This window comes from Dermochelys coriacea, chromosome 2, assembly GCF_009764565.3.
Source record: "Dermochelys coriacea isolate rDerCor1 chromosome 2, rDerCor1.pri.v4, whole genome shotgun sequence".
Classification (NCBI taxonomy): Eukaryota; Metazoa; Chordata; order Testudines; family Dermochelyidae; genus Dermochelys; species Dermochelys coriacea.
Window position 1 is genome coordinate 228775349 of NC_050069.1, and position 18472 is coordinate 228793820.

Genomic DNA, 18472 nt, shown 5'->3' on the forward strand with positions numbered 1-18472 from the left:
TACCGGAAATGCATAGACCTTGATAAAATATCAATTATTAGACATAAATCTTTAAAAACAGATCTTTTCTCTCCTTCCCGAAGTTTCCAGGAAATAAATGGAAAAACAGGTGAGTCTTGCAACCAGTCCTGAAGGTAGCGTGTGCTGGTGAGAGAAAGCACAGCACATCTGGCTGTACTTCTCATCGGTGTATTTTCCCTCAGATAACTACTGTACTTCTGCTGATGTTCACTACTATGCATAATAGCGAGAGTAATATTCTTTAGTAAATCCAAATTTACGGACTGCTCAGCTTACCTGTTCTTTGATAGCTTTTTCAACTAAAGATTTTCCTCTACTCAGACGTACCTAAATTAAAAGAAACTTTGCTTATTGTATGCAACACATTAGTGCTCATTTCAGACAGTGAAACAAAGTGAGTTATCTTTTTATGTTAAAAATTAGCTTTTTGTACAAATTGAAATTAGAGGTTGTGTGTCAAATACCTCTATTAAACCAACAAAATACTATATATTATAACCATGTGTTAATCTACTTTATTTAATGTACTACCACTTTCTATCAATTTTCATTCATCAATCAGATGCTGAAAATCAGCACCCTTTTTGCAGCGTGCTGTTGGGATCTATATAGCTAAAAGCTTAGTATTTTCACTGTTAATAGTTGCAACTTCCATGAGAGTTACTAGCAATATGTTTCTAAGGAACAAAATTTTAGCACAGTGCTATCTCAACAGCCTGGGTGAAACTGTAGAGAAGGTAGTGCCATATTAGCCCTCTACTGGCAAGGATTTATATCGCTTTATGAACACCCATATATTTCAGATTCCAAACATTCTAAGTCATCTCCAAGCAGGAGGGACACACAGAAAAGAATTAACCTCATCCTAGAGGTCAAATATGATTTTGAAAAGCCTGAATTTATGAATGTTTTCATGGCCACAGTTGCTCAGTGTTAGGACTGTGAAATGTCTTTGATTTCTGGATTTTTTTCAGTGATTATTTTGGGACTATCGATTACAGAAAATAATCAACAAATACGGAACACACAAAGATGTGGTAAATTGGTGTTACCAGTTTTCATGTCCTCTATTAGAGCCAATGAAGTTTAACATTATAGTCTTTGCCTAAGCTTCCAGTATTGTTTACTGAAAAGACAGATTTCACAATGCGCATCAATGTGCAGCTGCCTGATAAGGGATATGCTTGAATAGATATTCAAGGAAATTGTGATATTCAGCTATGGGCATAAGACATTTCAAATACTTATTAGAAGCTAAACACCAGAGAGAAAGTGCTCCCCCAGGCACCTGTAGGATAACCAGCTCTGCTGCTGCTTTTTTCCAGAGCTTTTCATGTCAGAATCTTCCTTAGCGGTCAAGTCCCACTCCTACCCTGACCTCTCCCACTGCAAGACCTCCGACTCCCCTACTGTATGACCAAATTTCTTAGTAATGAACAGAGACTTAGGAACGTAGGGATGCTGGGTAACCTATTACATACACAAGATTAAGTGTCCCCTTCTACAGAGAATGGCCATATTAGAAAGTACTGCAACCTGGCTTGTGTATCTTAACTAGTGCATGGTGAACTTTTCTGGATTAATAGTTTATTTGTTGAAAAATGCAGTTTCAGTTGATCCAAAACTATTTGTGACTATTCAAGTATTTTTTACAAAGTGGAACAATGCCAACAAGAGACACTAAGAAAGAACCCCTGTAGGCTACCTGATAGCGCAGGGGTTAGCGCACTCTCCCGCACCATGACAGACCCAAGTTCAAATCCCTTCTTCACCTCAACTGTGGGGAACTGAACCCAAGTCTCCCCCATCCCAGATAAGTGCACTAACCACTGGACTAAATATTGCAAGGTGGGCCCCTCCATATCGTTAATCTAGACCTTCATTTCATTTACTTACATGTGAAAATGTGCCCAGAAACAAAATGGTTAGTTTTGGGCCACACAAAACATTTTGTTCAATTTGAAATGAAATTTTGTCAACTTCTTTCAATTCAGTGATATTTTCTGGAATTTTAGGATTGGTTCAAGCTAATTTCTTTTTCAGATTTTTCACAGCTGCCAGGAGCCAGAACACTCAGTTTTTCACCACCCCTGGTGATAATCCTATTCCTAAACAGGGATCAGACATGGTACGCCCACATAGTTTCTAACTGTGTCACATGTGGACATAAAACTTGCTCAGTCAACCATGTTACAAACTTGGTGGAAATCAGTGCAGTGTTCAGGGAAAGGGCATGAGGACTATTAAAGTCAAATATAGCAAAAAAAAATTTGACCATTGAAAACAGACAGGTTTACAATATTTAATTTGTGTGTTTATTTCCTAGATGCCAATCCAGCTACACAAATCTTCTATTAGTGTTGATAAGATAGTGAAAGTGGATTGACTGTATCACACAAAATCTTGTAGAATGATGTTAAAAAGGCTCTACATATGTAGCTGCAATTCCTAGGTTTCTAAAGAATATTGGCAATGGCAAATGCCATTGCAGGTCTTCTTTACATTAGGGATCAAACTGTGTTCTGAACCATTTTAAATTACACTGTTTCAAAGTTGTTAATGATATTGCTGTTTAAGCAGTTTGGCCATCCTATGCTAGAAAACAGTTTTCAAAAATGTGGTTTAAACATAGTTGGCTTCAGTATGGAAAGAGCCAATATTTGAACTTTATTTCTGAGAAACACACTCTAGCTTAGGCAGGGTAAGCCATATTTAACTATCAGAGTTAGTTTTAAACTGGTTCAAACTATATTTGTTATGTTGAACCAAGTCAATCTCAGCTCCACAGTTTACACAACCTTTAGAAAACAAAATAAGAGGCCATCAGTTGAGCAGGTGGGGTTGGATGCACTTGATTTGCAGAATTTTTCCCAAGAAACTTACTGTATCCACCATCTTAAATGAATTTCCATCATGTCGATCTCTTCTGCTACTGGGATGAGGTGAACTATTTCCGCCCGCAGAGCCTGGGCTTGGGACTGGAGAAATTTGTCCAAGAACTTGAGCAAATTTTGCTTCCTTTTTATTAGAAATCAGATAGCTGATATCTTTGCTAAGAAATCCCTCCACACTCTGAATTTAAAAGAAAAAAGTGAGTAATTATCTCAATCATATGCTCTTTGATTTATTTAACCAACCAAGCAGCAATAAAATATCCTTACATTTCTTAATCGCAGTTTAAAAAATGCTGCATTAACCATAGTGAAATCAGCGGGTAGTACTGCCTATAATTAAAGGTGATGACCCTTCCGATTATAAAACACTGTTTTCAGTTGCTTATAACTTTGACAAACTTTAACCATTCAGGCTGAAAATTTTCAAAATTGCTTGCTTCAGGCTGAATTTTCTCACAATTGAACAGTTTCAAAGAATGAGGCTAAAGAAAAATAAGTTTTGCCCATGCAACTTCTTTGATTAGTTCAGCGCCCTCTTGCTTTGGAGCAGGGACTTGAAAGTTAGCCAGGGTGACCTTTGTGTCTGGTATGTGCATTTTGCCGTCCCCATGAAAATCTGCCCAAATTAGCTAAATTCTAAGACTTTGAACAATTGCAATTCACACATGCTAAGTAGAAATTTACCAAACTTTGGGACTAAATATCCTGAAGATTTTCTCCACAATAAACATGCTGCAGTCCAGTGCTGCAGAAGGACTATCCCTGCAATTGCAGCCCTGTGCTACTACGGCCCAGGGGATGGTCCCCAAAACTTAAATGATGGACCCTGCCTTTTCTCCACCCTAAATACTCTCTCTGCTAACAGCCAGGCAGCATGTAGGAAATACGCTGTCCGATTTGAATGCAAGAGTCAGATTGGGGTGTGTCTAACTGGAGATTGGACAAATAGCTTGAAGGGTTTTGGGGAGATTGGGATTGGAGGCTGGCAGGAGGGGACTGGGAAACTGGGCCTGGGAGTTGGGTTGGAGGAGATGGAGACCAGCTGGGCGAGGAGAGTAGGAGCCAAGCTGGGGAGACTACGACTGGGAGCCAGGAAAAAATGGGCTGGGAAGGAGAATGAGATTGTCAAGGAGCCTGGGTGGTGGGACTGTCTGGGCAAGAGGACTGGGAACCAGTGGGGATGGAAAAGGATATAGAAGGAGGGCAATAAACAAAAATTCACAGAAGCCCTTGACCTGTCCCTGACTTTTACTAAAAATAATTGTGACAAAGTGGGTAGGGAGGAGGGTCCAGTATACAGAGCTGCTGGAGCTCCAGGGTCCCCTCTGCCACCAGCGGCAGCTGGGAGCTGCGGGAGCACTGTCAGCCCGGGGATGAAGCGGAAAATGTCGCAGAGGTCTCTGAAAGTTACAGATTCCATTACTTCCGTGAGAAAATCTTAGCCTTAAGTATGAAGCCCTCAGATACCACAGTGATAGGAATTATTCAAAAGCCCATGAGGAAATTAATAATTCTGTCTTCAAAGCAGGATTTGAATACTGTGCAGTAAATAAGGATGGCCTCACACTGAGCAATGAGGATAAAAAAATTATTGAGTAGCTGCTCATTAAGTGAGAACAGTTCATCTTATGCACTGAATGATGAGTGGCCTTATACAAAAATTATGATCACATAATTAAAGACTATCATAATGCATATGTGCACACAGGCTAAATTAAGTTTGCACAGGCAACATTACTTCTTGTATTTCCTATCTTTGGAGTGCTTGACTTTCTAACCTTAAAAATGTTCTTCCAATGTAAGATTTTTGTGCATAATTGTAAAATAAAATTAGTACAATTTATAATGGTCTACCTGTAATTCTTTCTGAACAGAAGAATTCAAACTGCTACAAAATGAGATTACAGTATTGCGATTTGAGAAGTTTCAAGAAAATAGTGAGTATACATAATAAATAGATTAGAAAAGAAGAAAATTGTCAGACACATAGATTAACATAAGTTGTTGGGGAAGAGTCAACATGGTTTTTGTAAAGGGAAATCATGTTTCACCAATCTACTAGAATTCTTTGAGGGGGTCAACAACCATGTGGACAAGGGTGATCCAGTGGATATAGTGTACTTAGATTTTCAGAAAACCTTTGACAAGGTCCCTCACCAAAGGCTCTTAAGCAAAGCAAGCTGTCATGGGATAAGAGAGAAGGTCCTCTCATGGACTGGTAATTGGTTAAAAGATAGGAAACAAAGGAAAGGTATAAATGGTCAGTTTTAGACTAGAGAGAGGTAAATAGTCATGTCCCCCAGGGGTCTGTTCTGGGATCAGTCCTATTCAACATATTCATACATGATCTGGAAAAAGGGGCAAACAGTGAGGTGGCAAAAATTGAGGATGTTACTAAACTGCTCGAGATAGTTAAGTCCCAAGCAGACTGTGAAGAGCTACTTACTTACTTTCAAGTACACACCCACAGACAATAGCAAAGAATCACACCTGTAAACTGGAGTTGAGAGCACAAAGCATCTCACAAAATTGGGACCATGCTGCTTCCCCAGGAATAGCAGTACAGAAATAATACCCATTTCATTTCTCTAGCTTGTGTGCTTATCCTTCCCCAAAAATAATTTTAAAAGTTCTGAGCTGGAGAGAAGGAGGACAAGAAAGAAGAGAAAAAGATTCTACTGTTAAATTCAAAGGGACACCTTCAAGTTGAAATCACAATGCTGTGAAATTTCATCCCTAATAATTTCATACAACACTTAACCTTGCAAGAGCCAATATAACATAATTCAAGTTGACAGTTCCCCAGTAGGCTCGTATTAGTTCACACAACAGTAGCCTTATAACTTTCCGAAAAGCAGACATGGTAAGCAACTCATATCAACTGTTGCAATTATAGGGAATGGAAACATTTTTACTGCCAACACTTTTTTATACAAATTCAACTAATTCAACTTTTACATGGAGTTCCACAGCTTTCTGTGTCAAAGCTATGTCCTGTTTTGAGCTAGGAACAAATTGTTTCTTCAGACCAAAAATGTAAGAGGATTAAAAAAGATTTAGTAGGATTTCACAGAATTTATCATAATTAACTGAGAGTTCAATAAAGTATTGTTAATATTTAATTAATGTATTCTTTGGAAATGACATTTATTTAAATTTAGATTTCAATCATATTCTGAAAGGTTGAAATCTGGATCCCACAACAATGCAGTTGCATGATCATATAATTGCTAGGTTAATTTCCAAAAAGTGCTAACCAACGTTGACTTTCCAAATAGTAACACAGGCATAATGCATCTGATTAGATAAAAATGTAATCATTTTTTCCAATGCTATGGGCGTGCACAGTGCTTCTCAGTCAGAAAGAAGCCAGCCCCTGACCTGAACGGTTTATGATCTGATGGCCAATTCTGCTCTCAGATACACTGCTGTAAATCAGAAGCAATTCCATTGATGTCATCAAGTCAATCCAAATTCTAACAAGTGTAATAATAGAGAGCAGAATTTGGCCCCACTCTTTAGATGACACTAAGAATGGAATAGCAACAATAACAGGATTAGTGCGGGGGGTGGGAGGATGGACAACAGTATTAGAGTAAAAGTTAATGTGATTATTTGAACGTCATAATGATTCCATGTTGCTGTTGTTTTTCTTAGATTGTAAATTATGGCCCAAATCCTGAAAATATGCTTAACTTCACATACGAGTAGTTTCACTGAAGTTAATGACTATTCATGTGCATAAAGTTAAGCACACACATAAACCTTTGCAGGACTGGGGCCTAAACTAACAAAGTCCTGTGTGTTTTGGTGCAAGCTTACAGGGGCAGAGGGGTTGAAGAGAGGGAGGCAAAGAAGAAGTATGGCTCAGATGAGTAAAAACAGGACACGAAGAGACAGGGAATGGAGACGGCAAAAGACAGCAAGGATGTCATAGTGCACTTTCTAACTTGATACAAAAATTACTCATCCCTTCCCACCCAGCTGCAGAAACCTGCAGAATTTACAGGTAAAACAATCTTGCCTTGCTCCTGTAGCAATTTGGAACCAACTACAATTGCACAAAGCCAGTTGAAGAAATGGGAATTTTGGGTGGCCCACTGAACTAAACTGAAGGGAAAAGATATAAAAAGAGAGAAAAGGATAGCTGAAGAGAAGATAAATACTGAAAACTGCAGAGAAGAGCTGGAAGAAATTCAGCTGGACACAGCAGGGTGGCTTTTTTTTGTTTTTTAAACACAGGGGTTGCATGAATCCCACATTTTTTCTTTTCCAGGGGTTTGGGAACACAACCTACAAAATCAGAAGAATCTTGCAAAAGTTATCACAACTACATCTGTGCTATTGCACAGTTTTGCTTTCCTAGCAGAAAGAGCAGTGTAAGTGATCGCACAAACCTACTCAGGACACGGTTATACTTGCAAGTTAGAGCGCTTTAAAAGAGCCCCGGGCACCCTAGCTCACACTGGCAAGGCATGTAGAGCGTTCTGACTCCGCGGCTAGAGCGCTCCTGGTACTCCACCTCGGCGAGTGGAATAATGTTTGATGCGCCCCTGCTGGAGCGCCACAGTGCCAGTGTGGTCGCCCTGGTTGTTAATGCGCTCTGATCAGCCTCCAGAAGTGTCCCACAATGCCTGTTCTAGCCACTCTGGTCATCACTTTGAAATTTACTGTCCTGCCCTCAGGTGACCAACCATCAGACCCGCCCTTTAAATTCTCTGGGAATTTTGAAAACGCCCTTCCTGTTTGCTCAGCCAAGCGTTGAGTGCTCTAAGCGAATCTTTCCAGGTGACCATGCCTCCACATGCCAGCAAGCCCCAGTATGGAGCAATGGCGAGGTGCTGGACCTCATCAGTGTTTGGGGGGGAGGAAGCTGTCCAGCCCCAGCTACGCTCCAGCCGTAGGAATTACGATACCTTCAAGCAGATATCAAGGGACATAATGGAAAGGGGCCATGACCGGGATGCTCTGCAGTGCAGGGTTAAAGTGAAGGAGCTGCGGAATGCCTACAGCAAAGCCAGCGAGGCAATCAGACGCTCCGATGCTGCCCTCGCAACCAGTTGTTTTTACAAAGAGCTGGATGTGATACTTGGGGGCGACCCCACCTCCACTCCGTGTCCCACTATGGACAGTCCAACAAGGCAGGAGGAGGAGCAGCAGCAGCAAAGTGGAAGCGAGGATGCTGAGGAGGAGGAAGACACCCCGACATCCCTAGATGCATGCAGCCAGGAGCTGTTCTCAAACCAGGAAGAAGGTAGCCAGTTGCGGCGGCTGGTGCTTGGGGAAGGACAAACACCAGAGGAGGTTCCCGGTAAGCAGCTTTTATTCTGGGAAATAAATTCTTTGGTGCGGGCTCTTGGGGCAAGGAGGGTTAGGGCTGCATGCATGCCTAGATGTGGAATAGGGCATTGATGTGCTCTCTCACATTGTGGTAATTGGCCTCAGTGAACTCTTCAAAGGTCTCATCCAGAACTTGGGCAATGCGCTTGCACAGGTTTCATGGGAGAGCTACCGTGGTCTTTGTCCCAGTCAGGCTAACATGTCCATGCCACTGTGCCGTGAGGGGCAGGGGGACCATTGCTGCACATAGGCAAGCTGCATATGGGCCAGGGCAGAAGCTGCATTGTAGTAGAAGACCCTTCCTTGCTTTCTAGGTCACCCTCAGCAGGGAGATATCTTCCAGGACGAACTCCTGTGGAAAATGTGGGGACAGTTCAGTATAGCGGCCCCCTGCAGCTGTTGGCTCTTCCCAAGGCACAGGAACCCAGAGGACAGTACAGCTATGAAAGAATCAGTCTGCCCTGACCCTGTGCTTACTCACCATTTTGGGGCTCCTGGGGGTTATGTGCGCTCGCTTTGGGACGGGCAAATTATGCGATTGTGTAGACTGTGCTTGCCCTCCTTAAGTACAGGGGAATCATTGCTCTGTCTGGTGTTAAGAATGCTGCCTCTGTTAAGTGTTGCATTTTGCCTTTACAGATGCAACCTTGAGATCTCAGCCGTCCGTGTTATCACTGACCAAGAGGCTGCAAAGAATCAGGAAGAGGCCAAGTAGAAGCAAATCATGAAATCATGCAGCACTCCCTTAATGAAAGTCAAAAAGTGCAGGAGTGGCGGGAGAGTAGAAGGAGGGTCCGCCGGCAGAATGCGGATCACCGGCACCAAAGCACAGAACGGCTGATAAGCATCATGGAGCGCCAAGCCGACTCGATCCAGGTGCTCGTAACCATGCCGGCGGAGCACTACTGTGCCTACCCCCACCTGCAGCCCTTGTCCCAAAACTCTTTCCCTTGTTCCCCCATGTCACCTCCAACCCACTTTCCCCAGCATCCGGGTTCTTATCGCCACTAGCTGCGTCCAACACCTGTAGCTTCAACCCTTACCCACTGCACTCAACCCCCATCACCAGTATAGCCATCCTGAAGTGCAGCACTCATTGCACAGCACTACAAACAGGAAGGCTGAGTATAACAGGACATACGCAAACCTGTGATTGTACCATTCCCCACCCCACCCCTTTGTGTTTCTCAAGCAGTTGTGTTTCTTTTCAATGAATGCATTTTCTTTTCATTAAAGACTTTTTTTCTTTGAAAACATTCTTTATTATTGCATAACGTAAAAGATACCTTAGCCCAGGAAAGCAACAGGAACTGCAAGTCAGTATCATACATAGCAAACACAGATTCCTACTAACGTTGGAACCACTGCACTTCGATGCCCAGCATGGGAGTGAACATTACTAGCGGCTTTCAGCCTCAAATTGCTCCCTCAAGGCATCCCTAATCCTTGCAGCCCTGTGCTGGGCCCTTCTAATAGCTCTACTCTCTGGTTCTTTAAATTCAGCCTCCAGGTGTTGAACCTCCGAGTTCCATGCCTGAGTGAATCTTTCACCCTTACCTTCACAAATGTTATGGAGGGTACAACACGCAGATATAACCACAGGGATGCTGTTATCGGCCAGGTCCAGCTTCCCATACAGAGAGTGCCAGCAGCCCTTTAAATGACCAAAAGCACACTCCACAGTCATTCTGCATCAGCTCAGCCTGTTGGTGAACTGCTCCTTGCTGCTGTCAAGGCTCTCTGTGTCGGTTTTCATGAGTCACAGTATTAAAGGGTAAGTGTGGTCTCCAAGGATCACAATGGGCATTTCGACTTCCCCTACTGTGATCTTCCGCTCTGGGAAAACAGTCCCGGCTTGCAGCTTTCTGAACAGGCCAGTGTTCTGAAAGATGTGTGCGTCATGCACCTTTTTGGGCCAGCCTGAGTTAATGTCAATGAAACGCCCACGGTGATCCACAAGCGCCTGGAGAACCGTAGAGAAATAGCCCTTACGATTGATGTACTCGGAGGCTAGGTAGGCTGGTGCCAGAATAGGAATATGCGTCCCATCTATCGCCCCTCCGCAGTTAGGGAAACCCATTTGTGCAAAACCAGACACAATGTCATGCACATTACCTGGAGTCACAGTTCTTCTGAGCAGAACGCAATTAACAGCCCTGCAAACTGCATCAACATGATTCCAACTGTCGAATTCCCCACTCCAAACTGGTTAGCGACCAATCGGTAGCTGTCTGGAATTGTCAGCTTCCAGACTGCAATAGCCACCTTGTGGGGGCCAGCTCCTCAGACAGTCCCATGAAAGTGGCTTTTCTCATCCAAAAGTTCTGCAGCCACTGCTCGTCATCCCAGACTTGCATGACTATGTGATCCCACCACTCAGTGCTTGTTTCCTAAGCCCAAAAGTGCCGTTCCACAGTGGTGAGTATGTCTGCGAATGCCACAAGCAATCTCGTGTCGTATGTGTTACTCGCGTCGATATCATCGTCGGAGTCCTCACTGTCACTTTGGATCTTAAGGAGTAACTCGACTGCCAAATGTGATGTGCTGGCGAGACTCGTCAGCATATTCCTCAGCAGTTCGGGCTCCATTCCCACAGACCGAAAGGGAAGCCAGAGCGTGCAGTACAAAAAACGTTGAAAGATGGTAACAATTGTGGACAGAAGCAGAGGGATTGCTGGGATGCGAAGCGATACATCACGGGGTGTTGGGACAGGACCTAGAATGCCCTGCCCCCTTCCCACAAGCCACAGCGCCAGAATTGGAAGAGGCGCTCTGTGGGATAGCTGCCCACAATGCACCGCTCCCAATGCCATAAATGTGGACACGCCAGTGCACTTGCAGCTGTCAGTGTGGACAGACTGCAGCACTTTCCCTACTGCGCTCTACAAAGGCTGGTTTAACTCAAAGCGCTCTACATTTGCAAGTGTAGCCATGCCCTCAGTTTCACAGATTCTTAAGTACAATTGTGCTGATTTTTACTTTCTAATCAGATCCCCCAGAAGAATTGACATTTAAGGAAAGGATGGAAAGAGATCTAGAGAGTAGAAGAGTAAAAAAATTTTGACATCCTTCAATTTGAAAGAATCGAAAGAGAACAATTCTTCAGACTAAACTTAAACCCTAACTATGAAAACAGTTTGAGCACTTATAATAAAAATATAATCATTAAAAATTACCATTGACATTGCATAGCATAGTAATCTCCACAATATTATAAAATTAAAGTATTTCTAAGAGCTAAAAACATGCAAAATTAGTTCTGATTTTATATTTGATTTTAAACGTTTGCTCTCAGCAGCAGAAGGCCTATAAAGTTTGTGGGAATCCTGACCTACTCGCATCTGAATGCCACTATAGCAAATGTTACTTACATATGAATTTCAAGCTGTTTTAGAAATAATTGAACTGTTATAAGGTAATACACTATTATTAGTGTACCTATGTATGGGAGGCTTAATCCACAATTAATAATAAAAAATTACTATTTTTTCTTCCTTTAATTGCTCTACTCTGAGACAAGCCAATAAATCACTGCTTTAAATTATCATTGATCTCACCTGATTTTTTTAAAAAAATAATTGATTTAAATCAGGTTGAGACTTCGTAAAACAAAGTTGAAAATCTGTGCTATTGCAACTTTAGATTAAAATTTATAAATAAAACTAAATTATAGATGCTGTTTACAAAAAAGAAATGCCATGATTGGTAAGATATCTTATTTGAATTTTACAAAAGTGCTATAATCAAAAAACCAAAATATTGAAAAATTAAAGTCCTAACCCTGCAAACACTTAATTGGGTATGTAAATTTACTCTCATAAATAGTTCCATTGATTTCCACTATGCATGTGCCTAAATGTATGCAGCATCAGCAGCTAAAATTGTATTTTTATTAGAAACTTTTTTCTCAGCTTAAAAATCTCTCTCACTTCAAAATAAAATTACTTCAGTTTTAAAAATGAAAAACTACACAGACTTCCAATACGTTATTGTTAACTTATTCAACAAGTTATTGTGAATTTTTTTTTTTTTTTTTTTTTACACACACACACACACACACACACACACACACACGACAACATTTTGAAAATCAGGAGCTTAAGCAGCTCACTCTTTTGATACCTATGGGTGGGACTTTCAAAAGCATTTCTCTGATTTAGGAGCACAAGTTCCATATGACTTCAAATATGGAGGAATGTAACCTGGACAAAGCATTTCAGCTGTCTTGACTTGTGGATTTTTAATACATTGGAGGGTGTTTGGATTTGCAAATATAGCAGGGATATTTGTTTATCCATTTTGTGTCCAAGTTTTTATTGTTCTTCTATCAAGGATGCTAATGAGATCCTAGATGTACGTGTCCTTTGCAGCACAGATTAACATTTTAAGTGTGAAATTTCTTAGTAGCATTCCTAATGTAAAATCAGAAGTTCTACTAACAATTAGAAAACCAATTAAAGAAACAAGTACTAAATATCCACTTTAGCCACCTAAAACTATAAAACTGGAAGTAAAGAATTAGCAACTTGTAAGAAGTTATACAATTTACATTTTTAAAAACTGTATTTTTAATTAAAAAAACATTATTTTTATCCACCATGGTTTGTCTTAAAAATGCAATTCTTTTGTCTGTTTATTAAGGTAACTAGGCGATGTTAGACTACATTTTAAACAATATTTTGTGGCATTCAGAGTGAATTCCTAGACCATAAGACGCTATGTTCTGAGACAGTCAAAATTTAAGACACTTTCAGGCTTGGTAAATTCACACGCACCTTTCCCCAACACCTCTTGTTGGCAGTTGATGAGGTTGGGTTTTCTGGTGTGTTTTTTTTTTTTTTTTTTTTGGAAAGTACATAAAATTATTTGTGAGATTCAACAATCATTTAATCCAGTCCCAGTATTGTCTAATTACATTATCACATACCACTTTTCCACAGGACCCTGCCCTATTACAGGGTCCCGTGGAAAAGTATGAGTAGTTATTCAATATTTCTATTTTATTGTTTTCTTTCAATGTATTGCCATGGACCTTATTTAATGTACATCATCCAAAACTTGCACCAAATACAAAATTATTTATTTCCTCTTCGACTTTTCTATGGTGCTCATAGGATCTGAGTATTTCACGGATATTAATGAATTTATCTTCACAACATGCTGTGTAATTAGGTTCTATTGCTACCCTCACTTTACAGATGGGGAACTAAGGTACAGACAGATTAAGGTCCAAAATGTCATAAGTGTACATTAACTGTAATTGCCCAATTTGAGACACCTTGGGCCTGATTTTTACTTAACATTTTTATAACACTATGTTGAAAACTTAATTTAACACTATAAAACTTAACACTATAACACTATGCTGAAAACATAGTTCCAATTGACTTCAGTTGTGAGCATTCAGCATTTCTGCAAATCTGGCCCCAGGTGTTTCACTATGGGAACTCAGAAAATTAGCGGCCAATTGTGAAAATTCTGGTGAAAATGACTTGCCTCAACTCACAAAGGAACTCTCTGACAGAGGCAGGGATAGAATCCGGGTCTCCAGAATTCAATTACAGCATAAAACCATTCCGTTACTTTCTGCAATCCCCTGCTTCCTTCTACGCACATTTCAACTCTCTTACAAATGAGGCTGGCATCCTATAGACGTCATTTATTATACAACCTTGATTCATTCCCAGATCACTGTCCAACCTGAGCACTGTATGAAATGGGATCCTGCGATTTAAAAAAAAAAAAAAAAAAAAAGTGCATGTTTGCAGGGCTGGATTAACCCATCACTGGGACCTAGGCAGACATACACTTCCGGGTCCCTACCTTCTAATATAAACAACACATGACCATAGAGTACACCATGAACAGCCACTCGGGGTGCTGCTCACCATAACAAAGGAGCAGCTGGGGCAAACCCGAGTGGTGCTGTAATCCCGTGAGCCAGGTTGCAATGCCATTCACTCAAGTGAGAGAAGTTTTTTCAGTGTGCATGTAAATCAGCATCACTGGTTAAAAAACAAAAAAAACAATCCATTTTGGCCCCAACCCACAAATTTGGGCCCTAGGCATGTACCAACTTTGCCTATGCATTAATCTGATTCTCCATGATTGAGTAATTAAAGGCTATCTAATAATGCATATGTACAAAGGTCTGTATTTAAGGTTGCAGGAGTAATGTTCATTCTGGCATTTCCTAACTTCTGAATGCTTGACTTTACTACCTTAATGTTCTTTTAATGTAGTTCTTTGGGGGGGAAAAACTAAAAAGAAATTCTGTCCAGTGGAACCATAATGACCCCCACCTTGGGTCATCAGCAGAATCTGGACCGTTAGATTCATAGCAAAGACTACCTCTTAAGATAGCAGAATAACTGGTAGCAGTAGAAGGCTGTTATCCTCTATGTAAGCCAGCCACTAGAATGGGCTGAGACATACACTTTGCCAATGGGTTTCACAGCTCTTTCACAGCAGAGGAATGCAGGGACACAGAACTCCTGGGTTCTGTAGGGGACCATGCTGTGGTGGCTATTAGTCATTCTGTCCCTGTGCCCCCATCCTGTCCTTCCCCCCCTTTCCCATCCATCCATCCCTAGGCTCCTGCCCCCTCCTCCTCTGTTCCTATCCAACCCCCCACCCCAATGGTGCTGTTCTTGCCTCCCACCGTCTCTGGTCCTATCCAAATCCCTCACTTCCCGGCTCCAGCCCACTTCCATCCTTGATCCTATCCAACACACTCCACCCCCCAGCACCTACCTCCCCAGCCACCTTCTGGCTCCTGCAACACCCCACACTTTTATCACTACAGCCCCAACCCTCTGAATCCAAATCAGGTCACCTCCACACTGCTTGGGAGCAAAGAGTGCTGCACAAGAGATACTGTCCCTGACAGCATGGAGGAGCAATTGCAGGCAAAGAACTATTCAGCCCTTGCAGCTCTGGGCTGAAGCATGCTCAGGTGAAATATTTGGAGAATTTAGCTATTAAACTCCAATAAATCTCTTCCAAGTATTTTTGAAATGAGATTCTTTTGAGGCTCATTACTTGGCCAAATTTAAGCAAAATTTCATGTGGACAGCAAAAGGTACATCCCTGGCACCAGTATGAACTTCTTGCCAAAGTCTGCTCTGAAGCATAGAGGCACCGGAGCTTCTCAATAGAACTGTTGTAAAAATGTTTTAAACATGGGCAAACAACATATTTTCCCCTAATCTCATTTTTGGAAACAACTAACCCAATTAGACAAACTTTGAAATAAAAATTTAGCTTGAGACAGACACCCAGCACAGAAAATTTCAGCCAAAACGGTTAGAGTTAGGCAAAGCTATAAGTAACTGAAAACAAGGTCTTAAAATGGAAAGTATTGGATGACCGTAATCTTATAGGCAATGCTACCAGCTCCATTAAAATAGAAAAAAAAATTGAATAAAAAAATTATTTTTTAGTTAAGCTAAGGGTTCATTATAAACAATGAGAAAAACATAGAAAATGAAATTATTTGACAACATTTTTTAAATTATTCATTTTAGCCATGTATATACAGAACATAATGTATTGAAAAAATATTCAGGACTTGCATATCATTTTTCCCACTTTGTAAACACATATGATTTTTAACTTACCCCTCCTAGTTCCTTAAGATCCTTCTCTAATTTTTCAGAGATTAGATTAGAGGGAATATCAAGATAAAACACCTTCCCAGTAAGTGGCTTATATTTAGATTTCTCTGCCTTTGTGATATCTTTTTTCAAAGTTTTCAGAGAAGTTTTATTTTTTTCTGTTTTTCCTTGCGTTCCACCTGCTGTCAAAAGGGTAGATAATTTGAATAGGATTATATTTTATGTACTGGTGTGTTTACAAAAATACATTTCCCTGTTTAAGGCCAAATTCAAGCAGGGAGAGTAGGGGAAGGATAAGACAAGGTTCTGCATGAGCAGGATACATTTTTGATTAACTGTGACCCTAAAGCATACAAAAAAGAAAAGTATCTTAAAAATAATAGAGCACCTAGGTTTAAAATAATATAATATTAAAGTTTTGTTCATTATTTCATTTTTCAGAAGTCATTTTGATGCCTATCCAAAATAATTTAAAAACAATGACACAAATATTAAAGGGGAGCAACCACCAAAGGCCCCAATCCTTCAAACAATCACTTATGCATATCCTTAACTTTAAGCATGCAAGTTTACTCAATGACTCCATTGAGCTGGATTATTAACAGCTTAAAGTTAAGCATGTGCATAAGTATTTGCAAGTGTGGGGACTAATTCATTCAAATTGTTCTCTTAGGGCATGATCCAAAACCCACTGAAGGCAATAGAAAGATTTCCAGTTAATTCAGTGGATATTGTTACCAAGTCCTTACAATTCTACTGTTAAAATCCTCTTTTACAGTTGATTTTCTTTTTTACCATTAGCAGTATAATGTCCTCTTTTCTTTCCATCCAATTTGCCAAATATTATGCTGCGTTTGTAATGATGCACCACTAGTAAATTTACCGGTATCATCAAGGACACACAATGTTCTGGGAACTGAAAGTACCTCTCTTTACTATTCTCTTAAAGTAGCAATACTACGTTTGGGTATGCTATCTGCAAAACAAATATTTAAAGACAAACAAAATATCAAAAAAGAAGATTAACGACTAGTTTCTCCTCTGTCACTTGACTTCAGATTTGTTAAACAGGTAGAAGAACTCAATCCAACTCCCATTTAAATCATTGAGAATTGGATAGGGTCCTAAATGTGGACAAAATTTGGATCTAAACAACCAATAACCACTCAATAATTCCATTTTTCTAAACAGCAAAAGAACGTTAGGGTAATATCTCACTGCAATCATTCATGGAAGAACTATTTCCATGGGACTTCAGATTAAAATTTTGCAAACATACTAGATTAAAAAAAACTAAGTATGTTTTAAAAATTAATAATGTCTTTTCTTCTGCTCTTTCAGTCATTTTATTTAGATTGTAAAACCTTTGTGACATGGATTTTCCCTTGTTATATGTATGTATACTGCCTAACAGAATGGAATTCCATACTGGGTGGAGGCCTCTAGGTGCTGCCATAATATGATTAAATAAAGTTACAATAGTATTATGGTAGGACCTACAGGAAGCTCTCATGTGTGGTATCCCAAACAATGGATGGGTGCAAACATTGACATAAGTTTAACTTTATGCATATGATTAGTCACATAAGGGTCTATCAAAATATTAGTTTTAACAGCAAATTTTTCAGACAACAAAAATAGCTCTTTCCCTTGAAGAGCATGCAACTTAACATATACCTAAAACAAACCACAGTATGGTTCCAGCCTTTCAACTGGATGTGTGTGTGTGGACCTCTCTGAAGCCCAGTAGATCCACCCAGACAAACATAATTGCAAGATTAAACCCTTAAACATGCAAATGAATAGCTTTATTCAAGAGATTAGAGACACTGAATCCAATCCTGTGATTATTTTCTTCTTCTTCATATGAATAGTGTCACAGATGTCAATAGATTAACTTGAGTTATGAATATGGATTTCAAAAAAGATCAAAATCATAAAACTCCACCTTTCCAGGATATCATATAATTTAAAATAAAAAACAGACTCTCTCAAAAAGTGGGGGGATTAACTTTTTCTTGCAACCACATAAAGGCCATGATCCTGTAAAATGATCCACACAAGATGTCTCCCATTAGCGAAGGCAGAGCCATGCACCCAGGAACCCCACTGACTGCAAAAGCCCTCATCCTGAGTCAATCAACTTGCAAGAGTGGGACCTTAAACGGAAAATGCAAAGTAACTAAAATAATTTATATATCAATTATCTTATTTGGTTACTTTAATACCAGAAATTAACAAGACAAATACATTTTTAATACCAAAAGCCTCATTCCTGCAAGCTGCTCTGTGAGGATGGGTTTCAGAGTAACAGCCGTGTTAGTCTGTATTCGCAAAAAAGAAAAGGAGTACTTGTGGCATCTTAGAGACTAACAAATTTATTTGAGCATAAGCTTTCGTGAGCTACAGCTCACTTCATCGGATGCATTCTGTGAGGATGGACCTGCTGCAAGGTCTAATGGTGTCATTGGGGGAAAGGGGGTCTCTGCCTGCATGGGGCAGTTTATAGAGCCTAGGCCTAATCTACTCTTCCATATATCTACTAATTACTTTTTTTTTTTAAGCACTTCAGACAGCTTGTACAATAAACAGGCTAACCAG

At 40.3% G+C, this 18472-nt stretch overlaps 1 protein-coding gene across 3 annotated transcripts in view; it reads right to left on the minus strand.

Moving 5' to 3' along the window:
* The window catches only part of DBF4 (DBF4 zinc finger), a 45670-nt gene that overhangs the window by 24987 nt on the left and 2211 nt on the right, over nt 1-18472 (minus strand). For 2 of the 3 annotated variants that reach the window (XM_038391269.2, XM_038391271.2), the window contains exons 3-5: nt 15875-16053; nt 2905-3093; nt 298-348 (exon numbers count right to left, since the gene is read on the minus strand). In XM_038391269.2, the coding sequence (XP_038247197.1) occupies nt 298-348; nt 2905-3093; nt 15875-16053 (419 nt within the window). The remainder of the gene's footprint in view (nt 1-297; nt 349-2904; nt 3094-15874; nt 16054-18472) is intronic. The other variant, XM_038391270.2, reaches the window with a different exon arrangement.